Source organism: Salarias fasciatus (assembly GCF_902148845.1).
Source record: "Salarias fasciatus chromosome 7 unlocalized genomic scaffold, fSalaFa1.1 super_scaffold_4, whole genome shotgun sequence".
Classification (NCBI taxonomy): domain Eukaryota; kingdom Metazoa; phylum Chordata; class Actinopteri; order Blenniiformes; family Blenniidae; genus Salarias; species Salarias fasciatus.
The window spans coordinates 12,046,682-12,068,515 of record NW_021941229.1 but is presented as its reverse complement, the minus strand read 5'-3'; the positions used below and the strand labels follow the sequence as shown (position 1 = coordinate 12,068,515).

The following is a 21,834-nucleotide window of genomic DNA, read 5'->3' as shown; positions in this document are numbered from 1 at the left end:
ATCCTGAATGTTCATAATTCCAGCTGGTTCCACAAATCACACACATAGATCAGATGTATGGTGAAGTTAAACAAGTGGTGGAATTTTTAACCACCTTTGTGACATATTTTTAGATGTCCTCTAACTTCATCATGTATTCCATCATGTGAGGAAAAACCAGACATGAGGCCTGACGAGGCCACCAGTGCCGCCACTGGGCAGCGGTGTGTCGTTAGCAGAGCGCTGAATAGAGACCTTTGTTGGTCATATAAGGCCTGGCGGGCTCCCACCCTCAGCTCCGTAGTGCTAATGGCTTCATCATTGACAGGCCGGCCACGTTGGTGCTTTAAATCACTTAAAAACCTCGGGGATAAACGCTCCACGGGGATCTCACCATGCCGTCCTGATAGCCTCTCTGCTTCTGTTTAGCTTGGAGGGACCTTATGAATGGAGCACATCCTGCCATCCAGCAGATGATCTTTTGGCCATAATGATCTATGATCAGGCTTGAGGATCATAAATGTCCAGTATCACATAAAAGATTCTTATCCTCCCTCCGTCTTTCCTGCTCCTCTCTTCCAGACTGGCACGCGATGCCCCCGACAGATGCACCAGTCACTTTGATGCAGTGGCCCAGATACGAGGGGAGGCCTTCTTTTTCAAAGGTACCGCTGCCCAAAACAGACCACAGATCAGTGCCATGTAAATACCAAGAAGTTATCTAAATGCGCCACGGTGGCAAAAACGGCTCATTTCAGAAAGAGGGGATGAATCAGGGATGAGAATGGGAGATAAAGAGAGATGCAGTGGCTGCAGATGCCCAGCTGAGCTGGTTGAGCCCTGCTGAGAGGCTGCAGTCCACAGATTACATCAGGCTTTCATGCCTGCCCTCTGGAGGAATGACCCCTGGCCTCCTACTGACAAAGGAAACAAGAAACAGACTCATACCTTCAGCAGGAAGTGTTAGTGAAGTGCGCTGAACTTTAACTGACATCTCTACAGACTTTTCAATTTTTCTTTTTAATGTATGCAATGAAGCAGTTTAACTCACTGGAAATTACAAGTTCATAGATTATTATGACATTTAGAGAAGTGAATTGAATTTAATAAGCCTGCTGCATTTTGAATCAATCCTTTTAACTTCACACTGATCTTTGTGATGTGTGTCTGTTTCGTTTCTGGGGATGTCTGATGTCCCTAATTAAAGATAACCTTGAACCCCTATCTTCGATGTTACCAGATGACTAATCTCTGCTGCAGGCTCTGGTGAAAGTGGGTAAATGCTGGGATAGATTGCTTATTATCTACAGTTCATCCTGATTTAGGCCTTTATAAACACAAAGGTCAAAAAGGACAGTCAGGCCAGAATTGGGTCAACGTTCACAATTCATGAAAATGTTTCTGCAAATATCAACATAACCCATTGGAAACAAAATGTGTTTGTCGTCTATTGAAAGATCACGATACCAAGCTGGTTTGTTTCTCGTAGGGAAGTATTTTTGGCGGCTAACGAGAGAGAAGCATCTGGTGTCGCTGCGTCCTGCTCAGATCCATCGCTTCTGGAGAGGCCTCCCAACCAACCTGGACAGCGTGGACGCTGTCTATGAGCGGCCCGGCGACCACAAAATAGTCTTTTTCAAAGGTACGGCACCCACAGCAGGCAGCATTGCAGAGTGTCTTTGGATCTTTCGATGAGACATTTTCTTTTGAGATATATAATTGAAGAGAAGAATCAAGGGTAATTTTCACATTCATTTAAAATGTTCAATGGCCTTACTGTCAGAAAAGATCCTACTTTGACAACGTCGCAGTTCTATTATGATTTCCATGTCCTTTATTGCCTTTGAATGTCTTATTTTTTCAGATATATCATCCAATTGTCTGCTACGTGTTTTTTTTCTTAATGATTTTCAAGATCGTCACATTGATTTTATCTCTTCTTTAGGGCTAAAATATTGGGTGTTTAAGGACAACATCGTGGAGGAGGGTTACCCCCGTCCAATCAGTGACTTTGGTCTGCCACTGGAAGGCGTGGATGCCGCCTTTGTTTGGCTTCACAACGACAAGACCTACTTCTTCAAGGATAACCGCTACTGGCGCTACGACGACCACCTGCGCCGCATGGACCTGGGCTACCCTAAAGACAGCAACCTGTGGAAGGGACTCCCTTCACAACTGGACGACGCCATGAGGTGGTCAGATGGTGAGTAGCTGTCCGGACGGGCCTGGGGAAAGTCTTTTAAGGTTGAGATTATGACGGGTTTGTGAATCCTTCCAGTAGAGCAGCAGGTGATAATTCCTGTAGTTGATGGAGTGTTTAATAATAGAGAGGATCTCCTGTTGGGTTTGGTCAGTGTAAAAATCTCGGAGTGGAGGTAGAGGTCTTCTCATGATGTGTTCTGCCTTCCTCACCACATGCTGCAGGTCTCTCCAGTTCTCCTTTAAGGCTTCCTTAAAGTTGGAGCAGATTTGATAGAAACAACTTAACTGACTTCATATGTTTCCTTTTTTAAAGAAATATCATCACACTTAGTATAAACTGGTATTTACTGAGACATTTAACTTTGGACCTTGTCAATGACGGCCTTAAGGTTTGTTAAACAGTGTTGACAATAAAGCTGAGGGCTTTATTGCCTTCAATGCCTTTAAGCATTGAAGTATCAATGTGCCTCAATAAATGTCATTTTAAATGAAACAACCCCACAATAACGCCCCGTTTACTCACTCACACAGTTTTAAGAACTCATGCCTGTAGGCAGTGTGGAATTACGCATCATACTGAGCAAACTAATAAGTTTAGCTCATAGTGAGGCTCTGACTATTTCTTCCCTTTTGAATTATCATCGTAGACTTGTTTTTTTTCTTTTGTTTCATTTTGTTTTTAATCAATGATCTGACTCAGCTCTCAGGACCAAAACACAAACCTCTGAGCGAGGATTCTGTTTAGAAGCACATTCTTAAAAAAATATAGCAGATTCCATAGAGAGTTTTAAAAGTCAAAGACGAGTTAAATACTGGCAAAAAAAAACCCAAGCCTCTCATAGTGAAATAATACTGATGCAGTGATTCTCTGAGAAACATCCTCTAAACAAACGTATGCATATTACAGCTCGATTGCTATTTTTAAATAATATTGGTGCTCAAAATGAGATTAGAGGAGGCTGAAATTGGAGGTTAGGGAAAGCCAGTGATACGTTTTAAAGTGTGTTTTGATTAAAATTTCAAAACAAAGACTCTCCTATTGATGGAATTCAATGTACGGATGATGAATCACCACGGTCTTGTTTCCTCCAGCGATAAATGATTGCTTTTCTCATCGAGGAGTATAGTCGTAACAAGACACAGCGCTACTTCAAACTGCTGGTAGCTCTGGTGTTTCTCGATGCCTGAGGCGATACCATGCTGGATCCCACTCAGGGGAAGTCTTCAGACAGGAATAAACAATCAGAGAAATATGAGACGGGACTGGCATAATGAGACCAGGGAAGCAGAAAACTTCTTGTCTTTAAGGAAGTTTTCTCACTGATGTATGTTTGGTCCACACTGAAATATCTTAAATATCACCAAGTCACACATACAATCTGGTTTTATCTTGAATGGGCCAGAAAAATTAAAATTAAATTTTGTACCTTGTGAGGTCTTTTCTTTGTCCAGAATGGACATTTAGTGGCTGGTTTTCGGTTGCATGTTTGACCACCGTATCCTTCTGACTGAGAGGTTTAATGTCAGGACTGGCTTCAAATGTGGAAAAGAAAATGTAGTGAAAGTGCAGAAGGAATGTCTCACTTTGGTGTCATTGATTCTTTGAAGAATCTCACTCAACAAGATGGATCAGCTCAAAATTTCATGCGTCAGTCTCTGCTCCTCGGAGGATGTTCCCTTCACTTTTCCTCAGGGATTCCCTTGATATAGACATTTTTGGTGCTACTGGCTGACATGGTATGTGCTGCAACTTCATGCAATTCTCAATATATTTGGGATTTTTCCATTGTCATCAAGTACATTTTATTAATGTCCATGATGATATTAAAAGACTGCAAAACTAATTACTCCATCAAGTTTTTCAGCACACTTTTATTGTTTTTTTTTTTGTTTTTTTTTTTTTTCAGGGAACAAAAGTTAATGATAAAATATTCAGGCTCGCATCTGTTACCCCAGAAACTCAGAGCATTTTCTCTTCCATTACTTCTTTTCAGAGATTTGACTGATTCCATGTACATTCAGCACTATCAGTTTCCACACAGCATTTAATTCACACATTTATGATTTTTAACAGACTTAAAGCGATACCTCAACATTTTGGCAAATTGGCCCATTTAGCGCAATTCCTTAGTCATTTCGAACAGCATACTTACTTTTTTGTGAGGGCAAGCTATTGTTTATTCAGAGGTGAGTCGGGGAAGGTTTTCAGGACAGACACAATGGAAGTGGATGGTATTTTTGGTTCCCCCTCGTCAAACTCATCAAATACAAAATCCAACAACCCCAAAACATTTTGGTGGACACGTTATAATCCGCACATTCACTACGCTGTAGCGTTACAACACTGAAGCAAATACTGGGAACTACTTTTTCTTTTGAAATCACTACGCCCAGACGCCATATTTACTCAGTAGTTCCGTCTTAGCAATCTTCGCATAAAGAACTCAATCTGGTAATTTTGCATTAATATTTCACAGCGTAGTGAATATGCGGATTATAGCGTGTCCACCAAAGTGTTTTGGGGTTGTTGGATTTTGTATTTGATGAGTTTGACGAGGGGAACTAAAAATACCATCCACTTCCATTGTGTCTGTCCCGAAAACCTTCCCCGACTCACCTCTGGATAAACAAAAGCTCGCCCTCACAAAAAAAGTAAGTATGCTGTTCGAAATGACTAAGGAATTGCCCTAAATGGGCCAATTTGCCAAAATGTTGAAGTATCCTTTTAAAAAAAATAAATCTGCTTTCAGATATTCCAATAGTTGCATTTTCACTTCCACTTTCAAGCAGCATCATTATCTTTCAACATTTTGTGTACAAACCCTGAACATGCCTGTCTCGTGTCCCAGTAATGAAATTCTAAAATACTCGGTTGTTGAGTTTAAATCATACTAAGACTGGCTGAAAACCAGATGTGATTTATTTAAAATCATCTCCTGTCTTTCACAGATAAGGAAATTCATGTGAGATTTTTTTTTTTTATATATCCCAATTCATCATTTGTTCATTGCTCATGCAGTCTTTATTATTGCACCATTTACTTCAGTTTCATTTTTGCTTTGTCGGTTCAAGCGATCCTCCAATGCATCTGATTTTTTGGCATCACAGTAGATGTAAATTCTTATTCTTATTTATATTGACTTCTGTCCCTTTTTTTTCTGTATTTTTTTGTTCAACAATTATCTGTATTTTGGAAATGTCACACATGGGCTTGCTTGCCAACACTCCTGCTTCACATTCACAGAGTCAAACACATCCAAACGTTGGAGCTGGCCCAGGGTAATCACACTGTGTGGCTCCACTGTACCAGCTGAGAGTCAAGGTCACAACAACTGTTCCCATCAAAGCATCATGGCCACAGTCCTCCGATCGTGTGCATGTTAATGAGAACAGTAAAATGGCTGAGTGCCACTTATAATTAAAAGTGTTATTTTCTGTGAGATGGCTGTATCCCACAAGGGAAATGTCATTAGGAAGAGACAGACACAGATGAAGATGAAGATATACAGAGACAAATCGGGTTCCAGACTGGTCTTTGTGATCCACAGCACTCCTAGTTTTTCATCGAGAAAATGTTATCACCACCATGTTTTATAGAGACTCACCGACTGACCTCAAGGTGAAGTTCAAAGGGAATGACAAGAAAAGGGCTGCCTGTGTCAAAAAAACCCAATAAATGTGACTCATACTGTGCTCAGAAGGTCTTGTGGGCATCTGGAAGCCAGACTTGGGTTCTGGTCACATACATATATAATTATCAACCACCAGCTTTGGTTCTTTTATTTTCTCCTGGATCTGCTTTAGGTGAGACTCTTCCTACTACCGTACATGCCTTGGAAACTGAAATCGGTCTTTGTTGATTCTTCATGACAAATCACATTTACATTTTGCTTTTTGCGTGGCCCATCAACCAAAACTGCCAACATCAAGTCGGCCTCAGTCTACTTCCAAACACATTCAGGTCTGTTCCCACTGAAATCTGAACATGACTTTTAAAAGGAAGAATCACAGACATGAAGGAACAGAAGTAGATCTTTACTGAAGAGTGCAGTGGAGGATTTCTGGAGATAATTAAGACTCAATGAAGAAGTAAACAGCAATGGAGAAAAAGAAGTATGGACCATCACACAGTTAAACACCAAAACCATGAAATCGTCCTGACTAACGTCTTGCATTACTTCAGTAACTCGTCAATGGTCTTTCAGGATGGTTTAGATTTGGAAAATTCACTTAAAAACCAGCCGCTCGGTCCTGAAATTAGAGGTCAGTCTCAGTGGGAACCCAAACGTTCCCAACTCACCCTGCAGCTCCTGTGAACACAAGTGAGCCCCCTTCCCTGTCAGGTGTTTAGAGGCCTGTGGTCTTTCTTCAGAGCCGGCCGAGGTCTCCGAGCGCTTTGATGACCACGCCTGTGTGTGTGTGTGTGTGTGTGTGTGTGTGTGTGTGTGTGTGTGTGTGTGTGTGTGTGTGTGTGTGTGTGTGTGTGTGTGTGTGTGTGTGTGTGTGTGTGTTCTCGTATTTCTACCCTTGTTGGGGCCAAATGTCCCCACAAGGATAGCAAAACGTGGAACGACGTGCCTTGTGGGGACCTTTTTCCGGTCCTAAGTAGGAGAAACAGTGTTTTCTTGACCATGTTGTTGTTACTGAAAAAAGTAAAAGTGCAAAAACATTTCTTTAGGGTTAGGCTTTGTTTTAGTGTGGGTTAGGGTTAGGGTAAGGGTCAGGGTTAGGGGCTAGACATGAATGGGAGTCAATGGACGGTCCCCACGAGGATAGAAATACGAGACCGTGTGTGTGCGTGTGTGTGTGTGTGAGATCGGAGGCCAGCTGCTTCACCCGCGGTCATTATCACCACAGAGCCTGGAAGGGTAAACTTGGAAACCTACACGCACAAATGCACACAGACAGACCGCGAGGCCGGGGAACTGGAGCCCACATCAAAGCCTGTTCTGTGTTTGTTTCACCAGCTCAGGATGAACGGGGAGAAGAAAGAGAGAGGAGATACAGAAGCTGAGAGAGAGAGAGAGAGAGAACAGAATATGTCAGTGAGAAAGAAAGAGAGGATACGGTGACATCTTGCTCTGAAAGTGAAATAGAAAGCCAGGGACGTGATGTGTGAAAAGTGCAAGAAGGGAGGAATCCAGCAAAGAGATGTGGGGACACCTGAGGACAAAGATATTAAAGACAGCTGAAGTAAAGGAAGAGGTGATGAAAGGAAGAGATGGATTTTCTCTGAGGACAGGTAGAAAAAGCCAAAAGGAAATAGGAAAAGGCAATAACCCGATTGAGTTTGCTATAGAGGGAAAAGAGGACATAATGTGTATTAATGCTGCTGGAATGATGGTAATAATTAAAGCTCTTGACATCAGTATGGCGCCCAGTTATAATTTAGTCTTTCAGTTCCTGGAGAATAAAGCTAAAATAGAGGAAAAGTAATGAATTTGGTATGAATATTGTCTGGAATCTTTAGAGGGGATTGACAGGAAGCAGCATTGTACCTGGAGTTCACTGAACAGAGAATCACTCAACCTCCATCAATAGGTGGGAATAAAGGGTCTGTAATTACTCTGAAGGGTCTTTATGTGATTTACCAGAAGTAGAATGAATCTAAAATGAACCTTCATCTTTCAGCAACAGGAAAACTTTTACTTTTTGAGTAAAACATATTCAGGCATGTTCAGTATGTAGCTTCATTACTCTGAACGTTGGAGTTGATTTTGAATAATTTAATTCATAGAATACATGTCGCCTGCTGTATCCCAGCTGAAGATAGTTTTGTACATAGATGCCACTTAATCCTGTATAAAAAATAGTATTAATGTATTTTAAGCTGAGAGCACCACTGAACTATTTAATTACGGTAATATTTTTTTTTTCTTGTAGTAAATAAACCCTACCTATGAGACTGGATCAGTTTTTGTCTGACACAATATTCAGTGAAACACAAACAAGAAAGTTGTCTTGTTACCATGGACTTTCTTTCTGTTGCTTTGCCCAAAACTTCTTCTCTTGAAGATTGTGGAGAAAAACCGGGGTTATTAGCCAGAACTTGGTGATCTGAAATGTATTCCCCAACTTTTTGACAGCTCCAGGACTTTTGGTCTCAGAGGAAGAGAAAGAACAAGTTGAAAAAGACAAAGTGGCGTTCAGCCCTACAAGCCTGGTCCTCCAATAATAGAGACAGATGGCTGAGGAAAGCGACTCTGTGAGCGTGCGCGCTCTTGTTTCGCTGTGAGGGTTAAACTGAGTTTCAGACTCCGGCGCTCAGGACATGTCTGGAAATTTAGGACAAAACGATAAGTTCTCGCTTCTGCAAAGAGGTTCAAGAAGCTGCTGAGGGGTCACTGCTTGTTTTTTACATTTCGGGAGAGTCGGAGGAATACACTGCACCGCCGGCGGTGCCCAAAAAGTATGGAAGCACTAACGTGTTTGTGCGCATACTGCAGAGCGTCCTTTAATTTTATCGCATGACGCTGCAGCCCAGCTTGAATACATCGTGGTGATTCTGCACAGGAAATGGACAGCCAGGAGCCGAGAGTCTTCACCCACTTACAAGAGTACAGCCGAGACCACAACGCCTCACGCTGTATATTTCAAACTGTGTAACTGGTCTTGTTACCCAATATAAACAGCAAGAAGAGCAACAAGAAGAATTTATGTTTTGAACAATGGTCATTCCGAGGAGCGAAGGTGTCTTGTAAAAGTATAACCGCCTGTAGGACTCCAGTCACCATCTTCCACCTTGGCTTTGGATGACTGGAACAACTCCTCGATCTTACTGTTTTCAAAAAGTCAATGTTACCTTGCAGCAAAAAGGGCACTTTGAGAATTTTAGAACTCCTTTGAAAATTAATGCCAGATCTAGCTTTAAATCTTCAAGAGGTGCTTCTAAAGGTTCCTAAAGTCTGTGCAAATATGACTTTTCCTAAATAAAACATGTGCGAGTGCTGCAATTTCTTTCGTTGTGACTTTAATAGACCTTGCGCAATAAGATCTGTTCCTTTTATGTCGGACATTTGAACGGCCACCTCACCACATCTCACAGAGACCCAAGAAGATTCCCATGTATAAAAAACACTGGACGCCATGTTCATTCTTTACTTCGACCATGAAGCAAGACTTTAATCTTTCAATTTTGGCTTTTCTTTTACATTGATCATTGCATCCCACTCAGTGGAGACAGGACATTCTGAAGGAGGCATTACAAAGACGTATGATTGAGAGAGCCTTGTGAGCATCACATTACTGCAAATTCATTCCTGAAATATTAATTTGATTTATAAATAAACATTTTTCCAAGTATCTGTGGCTAAATACTTCACTTGCTGTGCTGAATCTTGAAAGCACTCAGAAGTAAGGAAACGGCTTTACTCTATATTTTAGTTATTCTTATTTAATCTAGTCTCATTTAACTAGTTCCGCCTCAACAGTTTGTCTAAAAAAAGACTGAGTTACTGTACAGATTTTGTGAAATGAACAATTAAACACAGTTTGGTCTGAACTGAAAGACTTTGGAGCTCCAAGGCCATAACAGGAGTCTTCTCCTTCACTCGTGTCTCTTGGCTCGTATTTATTAATGAGCTTCTGTATTCTGACATGTTTACTCCTCTGAGCTTGTTTGTCTCAGTCGCACGTTAATGAAGAAAATGAGAAGGAGGCAGGTGAACAGCTCGCCGCTCAGGTAACAAATTCAGCCCCCGAGACTTTCAGGGATCTGTTTGTGAGCCGATAAAACAAATTCAAAGCTCCGTTTGAGTAAACTTTGAAGCATTCATCCTTCAAGTTTGTCACTCTGTTTTATAGTCCTTATTTTGTTGAAGTTTTACAAAGTTTCCAAGCATTGTGCAGATTCTGACATTCAGATAAGAAACAACTATTATGTTGTGATTCAGATAAACTGGTGGATTTTTTGAGTAAACATTTCGGGGGGAGGGGGGTATAACAAAGAGGGATTTTTCTTTGCATTTCAGTGCGTTTGTTATTTTAGAGACTCTAATTTGACGGAAGTGTCCCTTCAGGCACAGTGACGGGTGTATCAGTCACAATCCTGTGACCCTTTAAAGCAATAACAATACGGGGCTATAAAACAAGACTTTTCTTTTCTGTGTGATGTTATTTGTGCTGCTTGGTGCTGAAGTGGTTAGTACTGCCTTACTCTGTGCTCAGATCTCCTGACTCAAGTCAAAAACACAACTGAAGCTAATTGGTGACGTTAAAATTGTCCAAAGTGTGTGAACATGTGTGTGAGTGGTAGTGATTGTTCGTCTCTTGTCATCTGTCCTGTATTTTGGACCTTCTTCTGTGAGCGTGTATCTGTTTTCTCTGAGTACACAGCCTTTGAGGTTAATTGGTTTAAGTGGCTCTGAAATTCCCCGTCGCTGTGAGTGTGAGCGAGGGCGACTGTCTGAACTCTTTAATTGCCCTCTGATGGATGTTAATTGCCCCGGGGTGAACCCTGCCTTCACCTCCAGTCAGCTGGGAGGAGTTCCAGTTCCCCTGCAACCTGAATTAGGATAAGTAGTATAGAAGATGGATGGATGTGATGCTCATCGTTTTTGCCACCTATTTTGTTCATTTAGTCTTCAAAGGTACATATAGATCTATTTTATTGCAGGAGAATCCATCATGTTCTTCTGCCTGCAGTGTTCACGAGGCTCTACACCGACTCCAATATGTTTAATGCATGATTCTAGAGGTGCTCAATTATCCACTCTCCTCTAGGGTGGGTGCTCAATCTTGTGCCTTTCCCTCACAAAGTTATTGGAAACAACTGAAATATTTCACACAACATCCCAGCATATGGAAGATATTGCACATTAAATCTGGACCAGACTCATCCGAGCAGCTGAATCATGATCATCCAACAACAAAGTGCATTGAGATAAAAGCTTGTCGCAACGCCGGATAGTGTTTGCAGGTTACTGGCTCTTATTCTTGTGTCAGAAATAAGTTTATTTAATTTTATTTGGTGCACAACACTGTCTGTGCAAAGTTAAATTAAAGCAGTGTGTAAAAGTTGAATAGTTTTTGTGAATCGACGCTGTAGGTTCATGGTATGTGCTTCTCTAACCCCGAACATCTCACTGTTGCATTCGGTTGCAGCATGTTTGCACACACTTAATTTCACTTCCTCCTATTAGCTTATCTTGTTTGCTCATGGGATTTGTTTGTGAGTGATTCTCGTCTACATGCTTGATGGTTTGATCTTCTCTGCGGGTCTCATCTGGAGCTAATACAGATGTAAAAGAATAACACGAGGAACTGAACCTTTAAAAGCCTTTTTAGATGCTTTTTCTTTTGTAATCCCACCCAGATCCGAATGTGTTCCATGGCCTCTTAAACAGGTGTGCCATAGAGTGAGGTAGTAACCGTGTTCAAGTACTAAACATAAACATTTTTCACTATTGTTCACTGATTCATGAAATTGAGACGTGAAGTTTTATGTGTTCTGTACTTGTTGTGTATGCAGGTGAGAGCAAAGGCTTTTCCTTTGAGAATAATAAAGTATATAGTCGAGTTTTATGTCGTTTTATATGACGCATGCTCACTCACATTAATGTTAATGCTCTGCTCTCTGTCTTTGAAGGCTCGTCCTATTTCTTCAAAGGGAAGGAGTACTGGCGAGTGCCGGGCAGCGACATGGAGGTGGACGCGGGATTCCCCCGCCTCATCGCTAAGGACTGGCTGCTGTGCACCGAGATGCAGGCGGACTCTCCGGACGCCGAGCCCAAAAACACAGAGACCAGGGTGAACGTGCACCGGCACCCGGACCATGCGGAGAACGGGTACGAGGTGTGCTCCTGCACCTCGGACACCGCCTCGCCTTTAGGCACCCACCTCTCCCCGTCCCCCGTGTGGCTGCTGCCGCCCCTCTGGACGCTCTCGCTGGCCCTCCGATCCGAACCTCTATGATGATAATACAATCCTGAAGGACCAGCAGATAGACAGACAACTGCAAGACATTGCTATTATTCTAGAACTTCATATCTTTTTTTTCTCTCTATTTTTAATGTTATTTATTTTACATGGAATTTGGTGCCAAGCAGAAGTAAGTTCTTAAATGCACCCGCCCACTCATCTTTTACCAGGTTTTCTGTTATTGACACAAGATGCCATATCTTTACAGAGAAAGACATTACTGGTTTGCTTTGGAAACTTTTTTTTAAATCTATTTGCAACAAGTTTTCAGCACCAAAGCATCAAAGGCAAAGAGGTGACCACTAAGCCAACACACATTTGGTAGAGTATTTGATTTAAGAGAAGTGTTACAGGGTTTGTTTGAAGAAAAGGAGGCCTAATTTTTTTTTGCAAAATATTGGGGAGAACAGATTTTCAGACTTGAAGTGATGTCCATACACCTTTAAACATTTGAGAACTGTTGGTTTTATCAGTCCTACAGTATGGGCTTACTGCCTGGTCTAATTTCATCTTTTTTTTTACAATAAAAAAACAATAATATATGAAAGCGTTGACAAAACTGAAGCTTTCATGTTACCTGATAACCAAAGGAAAGTATTGATTTGAGTTAAAATAGACACTTTCTCAACTTGTTGCCACTTTGCTTATGCTTCAGAGTAACTGTTTTAGACACTAACTCTAGTGACAGGCAGATGAAGCTTCATGAACCATTGTATTTATTTTCTGAACGCCACTAGATGGTGCCTGTTCATGCCTCTTGTGCCTCTGTTCATGAAATGTTTGAGAGCACACTTCTCCAGTCCTTCAGCCTCTATCTTAGAACCAAAAGTGCAGTCTGGTGGCTTTTGAAAATGAAGAAAGTGGTTCATAAAACTTCATCTGCCCATCACTAACTGAACCTGCGTCAAGAAGTGGCATGATATTTATTACATTTACTAAGTTTTATTGTGTGTAATGTATTAAAACAGTTTTTGTTTCAGACAGGACTTGAGTTACCATATGATGGGTTTCCATGTGTTATCCTCCTTTCCTCTGGGCTTTCATCAGTTCTACGCTGCCCATATTAATAGGACTGATAAAAAGTAACAAGTAGTTGGGCTGAAAACATTCAGGTAAACTCAAACTGATTTCAGACCATCTTTCCAAGTTGTTTTAGTCCCCACCACATCCGTGCATCATACTTATTGTCCTAGGAAGTGTGAAACTAAACCAAAACTAAATAGATGCTAGGATACAAGCAAAGGCAAACAAGCATAGTCAATTAGAGATTTCTGAAAAATCTTTTGTACATCCTTCCACATTTTGATAAGTGCTCGTGATGAGTGTGAATATTTCCGTGCTCCTTATGGCGCTGAGTTGGTTCATGGAGTTGTTCCCTCGCCTAAACCTGTTAGCTCAGCTTGAAAAAGTGAGTCGTCGTCGCTCGCGTTCACCTCTTGGACCGGAGCTTTCCTCACACTTGATTTATTGTCTCTTCAAATTGAAAATTCAGGTTCACATTCCTGTTGGTTTCCTCATGGCTTTCTGTGGGTCGCCGAGTTCACGGAGTCTTTCAGAACTCGACCTGTGTCACCCTCCAGCTCCAAACAAGACTCTCTTCTTGCTGTAAAGTTATATTTACCGATGGACTGATGCATTTGAGTTTAAAGGTTCTACAGATATTTCATCCCCCAGTGGAGTGTGTATATTTTAAGCTGTTTTCTAATGTAAAATATTTTTGTACAAAAATTAAAAATATATATAGATATACATGACTTACCGCCTTGGCTAAATATGATCACATAAATTTGTATCAACTGTATTATTTTGAGTGCCTGCTTCTGTGGTTGTGGGGGCTGTGTGTGTGTGTGTGTGTGTGTGTGTGTGTGTGTGTGTGTGTGTGTGTGTGTGTGTAATTATTTAGTGTTATTGAAAGGGAGCCCAGGCTCGAAGACAGATGACGGGAACATGACAGCTTGCAGACGCCAACTGGGGAGCCGCTCTCCATCTCTCTGAAGTCCGCTTTCTCTTGTAATGGTCACTGCTGTTCGGCGGGAATGCAAATCACATCGCACCGATCACGCTGCGTTCTCAAACTGAGCGACTTTATGAAGAGATCTGCTGGCACAGGATTATACAGCATGCCAGTGTTTCTTAAGAAAGCACTATCAAAGAGCAAAAAAAAAAAAAAAAATCCAAAAATATTCACCTGCTCAGATATTTCTCACTTGCAGATCAAAGTCATACAGGGACGTCAGACCTGTCTGGTAGACGCACATGTTCACACACAGGTAAACACACGCAGCGAGTTAAAGCCTCACGCTTCACTGATGTCCTGATCAGGCATAAATCTGTGACGGGGTTTGCGCGTGTGTTTGTTCAAGTATTCCACCCACGAGCTGCCACCGCAGACCCACCCAGGAAATGTAGCTTAATTTTAGGGATTTTGGAGGTAAAATGTAGTTTAAAAGTTTAAAAAGTCACTCGTTCACTTTTTCTGCCAACAGCAGCGATTTTTGCTTCAATCCTCTCGACACACTCGAGTGCAATTAATTAACCGGTGTGGCTTAGCAGAAAACCAGCAGAGTGCCTGCACCCACCTGTAAGAGCTGCAGGGATGGGTCACTTGCTGTGTGCGTGTGTGCGCCTTGTTTAACCAGGTAACAATCAACAAACTAATTAGATTTGTTTATTATGGGGAAATTATGATGGAAAACACCACATTTTTAGACACAAGTTATCGACCACGAAGCAACTTCTCTGGGTAATGTGGCTCCGGCTGCTGGTGTCTCCAGATGGGCCAGACAGAACCAATCAATCACTCTGCAGCTAAAATATTCAAGACTGTGGAGAAACTGCTTGCAAGGATGGAAACTTGCAGTGGAATAGTTTAGAGAGAGAAAGTGTGGAGTAAAAACGGAGCAACAAATGGAGGGAAAATGACAGATTGCTATAATGGGCTAGTGTAAGGACGAGAACAGAAGAAAGTGCAAAAAAAAATAATAAATAAAACCGCTGCCAGAAAACAAAACCGCCAACACACTTAGAAAAAAAGGCAAACAGATGTAGCGATAGCGGGGGGAAAAATGAAATGTCATCTCCAGAGAGACAGCAACAATGATAAGGAAGCAATTTAGCAGTAAGCACATAATCCAGACAGTTTCCAAGCAGTTGCTATTCCTGTCGTCTGTTGAAAGACTCGTCTGTTTATTTCACTTGGACCAAATAATCTTAACCTTCATTCCACAATAAAGCAAGTTGTTTCCAGAGCATCTATCCAGATCATCTAAAGTATTTTATTTAGAGGGGCAACAGTGCTGGTAAGAAACTCTCACCAGACAAAACAGGAGTGGACAAGGTCAAAAAGAGACACGGGGGTTGGTTTGCTTCAAATTCCAGTCGGACTTTTCTGTGTGGAGTTTGCATTTTCTCCCTGCTTGTGCGTGGGTTTCATCTCGGTTCCTCCGACAGTCGAAAAATAAGCATCCATCCATCCATTTTCTACTGCTTGATCCTTCTCAGGGTCGCGGGTGGCTGGAGCCTATCCCAGCAGCTGTGTTCTAATTAAGATAAAGTCTGCAGAGGGGACTTAATTGAGAGTCAATGCATTTGTCCTCTCAAGCTGAAAAATGTGTTTGTGTGTGTATATAGTTACTTTGCATTTTGGAGTCTGACCTACGTTATGAGGACCAAAATACTTAGCCCCACAATGCTCCAGACTTTTGAGAGTCACAACAGGAGTTGTTTGAAACGAATTTATGGGGATGAGGCGGAGTCTTAAGCCACAAGTAACTCAACTGGACATGATTGGTCCACTTTATCATCCTGGAATAATGTTGACAACTGCTTCCACAACCGACTGAGAATTAAAGGGTATGTCTGGGTAAGACGTCTTTCGGTCTGAGATTAGGGTGCGGCCTGATATTGCGTAGCGATTATGGTTGTAATTAGGTTGAGCGTGAGTGTGTGTGTGTCTGCCTCAGACGGGGAGTCTCACGCTCTGCAGCGCTCTGAATTCTGCACCAAGCTGTGTGTCGAACGCTTCCACACTCTCTTTCTACCGGCGGTAGCTTGGCTGTAACCCCACATAGAAGCGTGAATGTAATTCCTTTGTGTGCGCAGGTTTTTGTTACGGGGGACGGCGCTCCACACACAGCACGGCGCTCATCGGAGACAGGAGCAGCTGTTGTTGTGACTGTCCATTTTTGCTCACGCACACTTCAAACAAGTTAGCGAGGGACCCCCTGAAGCCCGCACCACCGCTGAATACTCAACACGGAGCTTGGAACAGTGTTTGTAAGTGTTGCACGGTTAATGAGACGCAGTGAAAACCAAGGGGTTGAGAGCGGCGAGGCAAAAACCTCTTGTGTATACTCAGCATGCAGGCCAGGTATGATTGAACATGAAAGATTCATGAGTCATAAATCCTAATATCTACCTCTCACACAACCTCTGCTGGTATGACTAAACGGTGTGCGTTACAAATATGTAAATTTATTCAAATGCGTGGGATGCCACCATCTTGGCCATGAAACCTTTTCTTTAACCGGAAATGACACCTGAAGGCCTCTGCACCTAATATCGGCAATAGGTTCCTGTAGGCCGGGCAGAGCCAATCAATCACGCTGAGGCAAACCAAACTCAGGCTGAAATATTTGCTGCTGGAGCAATTTCCTGCAAAACTCGCCGAGAGATGTGGAGGGCTGTTAGCTGTGAGACGCAACAGCCAGCAAAACAACAGTGAAGCAGTTTCTGAATCAACAAAAAGAGGAGCCTCTTCAAGATAGAATTATTCAAGTAAAAGAAGAAGGACTTAATTATGAATCCCATTTTTTTGGTGTCATGTTTCACACGTTTTACATGGCCGTGGTTTGAACCATGAACTGCAAACTGTCACACAATTATGGATCCCTGGATATGAAACTGGAAACTAATAATTCTGGCTCCACTTACGTAGCTTCTTTCACCACTTCAGAAGTCTCAAAGCACTTTCTGTCACACTCCAACCCTGTCTCCACAAAATTATGTTCAGAGACAACTAAACTGCATTCTCAAATATGTTGTTCAGAAGAACACATTCTGTTATTACAATCATCTTTAACATATGTTTTTTTTTTTTTTTATAGAATCATTAAGCTTGGTCTGAAACAGATTTTTTTTTTTTTTTTTTTTGCTTTTCCTTGATCATGTTGGTGGATAAAAATGACCCTGTATATTCGTCTGTGATGCATTTTACTGTTCTAAAAAGACATTATCTTTAATGTAAATTCTTTACTCTTTTTTAGTCACATTAGTGGGTGCTATGTCTTTTTCAACTTATTCTTGCCGTTAATTTAAATACGCACACACACCTCTCACATTGTATAGTGACTAGGGTTGTTTTGGAGCTAATATTTACCTCCTGAAGTATTTCTAACATACCTTTTTCTCAGAGCAGCCCCGAAACGATCTGATACCAGAGAAGACAGCTGGAGCACCGACATGGCTTCACGGTGAATAGTCCACTTGCCAACTGTAGCAAAGACCCTTCAGCAAAAGAAAGACAGGATCAGGGAAAAGGGAAACATTACTTTCTAAGAACTGGACTGCTCACTTTCATAGGAGAGTAAAATTCTACACAATGTTACAATACAATACCAGCCAACCTCTCAGTGAGCTGGAGTAATTCAGTGTGACTGTTGAGGACCTGAAGAAGCCACCGGGAGTATGTCCACCATCTCCAGCTCCGTCTCAGTAATCGGCTAGAGCCATATCGCTTTGAATATATAAACTGGGAGAACAATGCTGGCAGGAAGGGTTTGCCGGTACATCTATTTTAGCTTTAGATGATACAGAATGCTAATTGGTAATTACCAGCTCATTATTTCCTCCGCAGGAAACTGGCCAAAAACAACAGAATTACCTATGAGAGTCATTTGCAGGTGTTGCCAGGGACAGCAGGAAAATGTGTTTGGTGCAGCCATGGAAAACCTCATTAGGGTGAGCTTTTAATATTGTTTATTCTCTCTTCATTGCTTCCACACTAAGTAAATGAAAATGTAACATGTCATTCGAAACAGCATGATGGTCATGAAATATCTCATTTCTAATTTTTGGATTTGCAGTGATTGGAAACTGTTGCCGGCATGATCTGCTGGAACAGTACAGAAAATGTCAGTTATCTTTTATCTAATTTATCTATCAGTTATCTATCTAATTTTGGTTATTTGTAATATCTTAGAGAGTCAAGACTCAGAAAAAAATTCTGTGTGATTTGGCTGGATTGTGGTGAAGAGCCGATTCAGGTTTTACTTAAAATGAAGAACAGAAAACTGTCACCGTTCAGATTTGCTGTACTGAAGTGTCCTCTAGTGGTCACCATGAAATCCAGTTATATTTATTCTAGACGTGTCAAAATTATTGCGATAACTAGTTAATTCACATTCTCATCAACGCCACTGATTTTTTTGACGTGCAATTAACGTGCACACGTTGAATGACCCTCGTCTCACACCGTAGTTTGAGACTGAAAGGTACACGATGCGACACTGCACACTCTTGTGCAGTAGGTGGTAGTGTGCATCCTAACATTCGTTGTGATCCACCGAAACAAGAAAAGAAGAAGAGGAAGAAGTTTGTAAATGATGCAGCATTGACAAGGCGTTCGATGACAAACAGAGATGAATAAGGAGGGTGTCTTGAATGGAAAGTTCAACTTTAAAGTACTGCCAGCTGGTTCGCTCGACAAGACTAAACTTAAATGCGTTTACTGTCAATGTGAATTCACCGGAGTACGTCGAGTCTGAAATACCACTTGCTGGCCAAGCATGCAGGGGTGGCAGAGAGGCCTGGATAACTCTACCTGCAACAAACTGTCAACAGCTATCGCTAAATGGGTGGCTACCGCTTGAAGGCCAATTAACATTGTGGAGGATGACCGTCTGCTTGAGGTAATTCACACTGCATCCAACGACTGCACATATGAGTTGTCTTCGAGAGCCACCACAGTATCAAAGATACGAAACTTGTATGAAAAAGAGAAAGGTAAAGTGGAGGAAGGATTGGCACCAACAAACACAGTTGCCCTGACGGGAGACTACTGGACTTCTGTCGGTAATCAAAGTTACCTCGAGGTCACAGCACATTATTTTGACCCACAGTGGATACTTCGGTTGCATGCTTTGACTGTTGTGAAGACAGAGGAGAGACACTTCGCCGACACGGTCGCTGATCACTTCATTCAAGTTGCTACTCAGTGGAACATTGAAAATAAAGTGAGCACACTGACCACTGTTGGTGCTCGCAACATGTTTGCAGCAGGCAGGCAGCTCCCTTTCAATCATATGCCCTGCGTTGCACATAGCTTTCACCGAGCGATCACAGTTTCTCTACAGAAGAGTCCGTCTGACAGCGCATTGGTAAAATGCAGAAAAGTTCTGGGCCATTTCAAGCATAGCCCAGAAAACGCAGCGCAGCTCAAACAACAGCAAATTGTTCATCTTCTCAAGAAAGAGTCACTCACACAGGACCTGTCAACGAGGTGGAATAGCACCCTGGAGATCATCAACTGTGTTCAGATCAATCAAGAACCACTGAGAGATGGGCTGGCCTTACATCGTACCAACGTCACCATGCTGACAGCTGAGCTGGAGAAACTGAAGAAGCTGGAGGTGGTGCTGAAACACTGCAGGTAATTTATTTATTTATTTTGTATTGTGTGGTTGTAAATCAATGCAGACCTGTGAAAAAAGTGGGGGGGGAAAGTAGAGATGTAGTGCTGAAGTGTTTTTCTCTATTATTGCAGGTACGTCGTCAAAATCCTGGGAGGAGAGAAATTTGTTTCTTGTTCATTTGTGCTGCCTGCATTGTGTCATCTATCGGGTGTGATGGAGGTTGCTGAGGATGACGCAGCTACATGATTAAATTGAAAGAGGCCTTCACAACAGACATGGAGAAACGTAGGGAAAAAACTAACATATCATGGCTGAAGGCTGCAACAGCACTGAATCCTAGGTTCAAGGACCTGAAGTGCCTGAGCAGACCTGACAGGCCTGAGGTATGGTGTCACATCACTGCCTTGCTCAGGGAGAGAGAGAGAGACCTGCACAACAGGTACAGCCAGTGATGTCTGATCCACCTAAGAAGAGGTTAGCTCTTATGTTTGTCGAAGAGTCTTGAGTGTTGAGCAGTACAGGGCAGAGCCGACTATTGGAGAGGAGGAGTGTCCCCAGCAGTGGTGGGCCAAACACGAAGAGACACACAGCAAGATGGCCTGGCTTGCATGTATGTACTTGGTAACACCTGCCACATCTGCACCTTGTTAAAGATTATTTTCTCTGTCCGGACATGTCCAGAAAACGCGAGCAGCCCTGTCATGTGAAAATGTTAACAGGCTTGTCTGTTAGAGCAACTGGCTCAGTGCAGAGAAAGAGAAGGAATGGGAACAGCCCATGTGCTTTATGTTATGCTTTTATTTTGTTTTGCGTCTGTGGTGTTTCTATGTCCCCTTTATCAAGATGAAAATTGAAGGAGACCGAGTCGCTCAAGTTCTGCTGACTACAAAAGAAGAGAAAAGAGGAAGAAATATAAATTGTTTTATCTAAAGAAATTTAAGCGATTGCCTAACTGCACTATGTATGCAGAGTTTTGGTTTTGTATTGCACTTCCTACTGTAACTTGTACATTTTATTACTTTTTTTTCTTGATTGTGTTGTTCTTTTACCACGTCATTCCCTTCATTTACTCAGTTGCAGAATGTTTGTTATTGGTTAAATTGTCGTGATAGCATTAAACATGTATTTGTATAAAGACAGCATATTTGTACACTCTCATTGATAAAAGTGTTCATAACTTGAAAATTATCCCTGTAAGGTACATTTAGACTAGGTTTAAAAAATTGCAATCAATTTACGATGAATCGAAAGTTAACTATAGACATCATGCAAATAATCGCTACTGAATATTGTAGCGGCCGCTGGGAGCCGCTTCCCGTTGACTGTGCACTGCGTTGCAAGGCATGCTGGGAAGCGGGACTGTTCACGCCGTTTTCGGCCGTGTTCTTGTTTATTCATGTTTGTTTATGTTCTGTTTTGTCATAACCATGTTTGGGGTGTGCTATTGCCACGTTGTTCTGTTGTTTTGTGTTAGTTTACTTTCATTTCCTGTCGGACAGTGAGACGGGGGTTGCTTGGGGGTGACCCGGCCTGCGCGCCAACAGGTGCAGGAGCTAGAGCGCACAGCTGGGCTTAGTTGATTTTATAAAGTTCCTGTGTGTCAAATCGAAAGAGCATTCATCCTTCCTCGCCGCTTTCACCGCTCCAAGATCACTAAAATATTTTATTCGATTGACAGCCCTAATATATTTATATCATGTATACTTACTGCATTTAATCTGTTGTTTACAATGCCTCACAAAAGAAACATTCCCAGTGCTTTTAATGAGAAATAATTCATGTTCGCAGGGAAGCAACAGCTGAAAATGTTCATTGAACTCTTGATGATGATGATGATGAATTTATTTGAGCTTTTACAAAATAAAGTTAGTACATGTTATAAAAGTACTTTGCCAATATTTCAACACAAAAGAAGGAAGAAGGAAGAAAAAAAAAACATAAAACGAAAACAAGAAGCTCGAAACATCCGTAAGAAATTACGCTTGCACTGCCTCATATGGAATTATTAAACCAAATGAGAGGCACAAGCATCATACACTGTACACAAAAATGAAAAAAAGTTTTTCATTTTCTGAAAAACATCAATTACAAACTGAGGAAACAG

At 41.8% G+C, this 21,834-nt stretch overlaps 1 protein-coding gene across 1 annotated transcript in view; it reads left to right on the top strand.

Moving 5' to 3' along the window:
- Window positions 1-12,456, top strand: part of LOC115382878 (matrix metalloproteinase-17-like) — a 79,855-nt gene extending 67,399 nt beyond the window's left edge. The window contains exons 7-10 of the mRNA XM_030084826.1: window positions 562-644; window positions 1,469-1,621; window positions 1,925-2,182; window positions 11,768-12,456. Coding sequence (XP_029940686.1) covers window positions 562-644; window positions 1,469-1,621; window positions 1,925-2,182; window positions 11,768-12,093 — 820 coding nt within the window. The 3' untranslated portion in view covers window positions 12,094-12,456. The remainder of the gene's footprint in view (window positions 1-561; window positions 645-1,468; window positions 1,622-1,924; window positions 2,183-11,767) is intronic.
- Window positions 12,457-21,834: the final 9,378 nt, after the last annotated feature.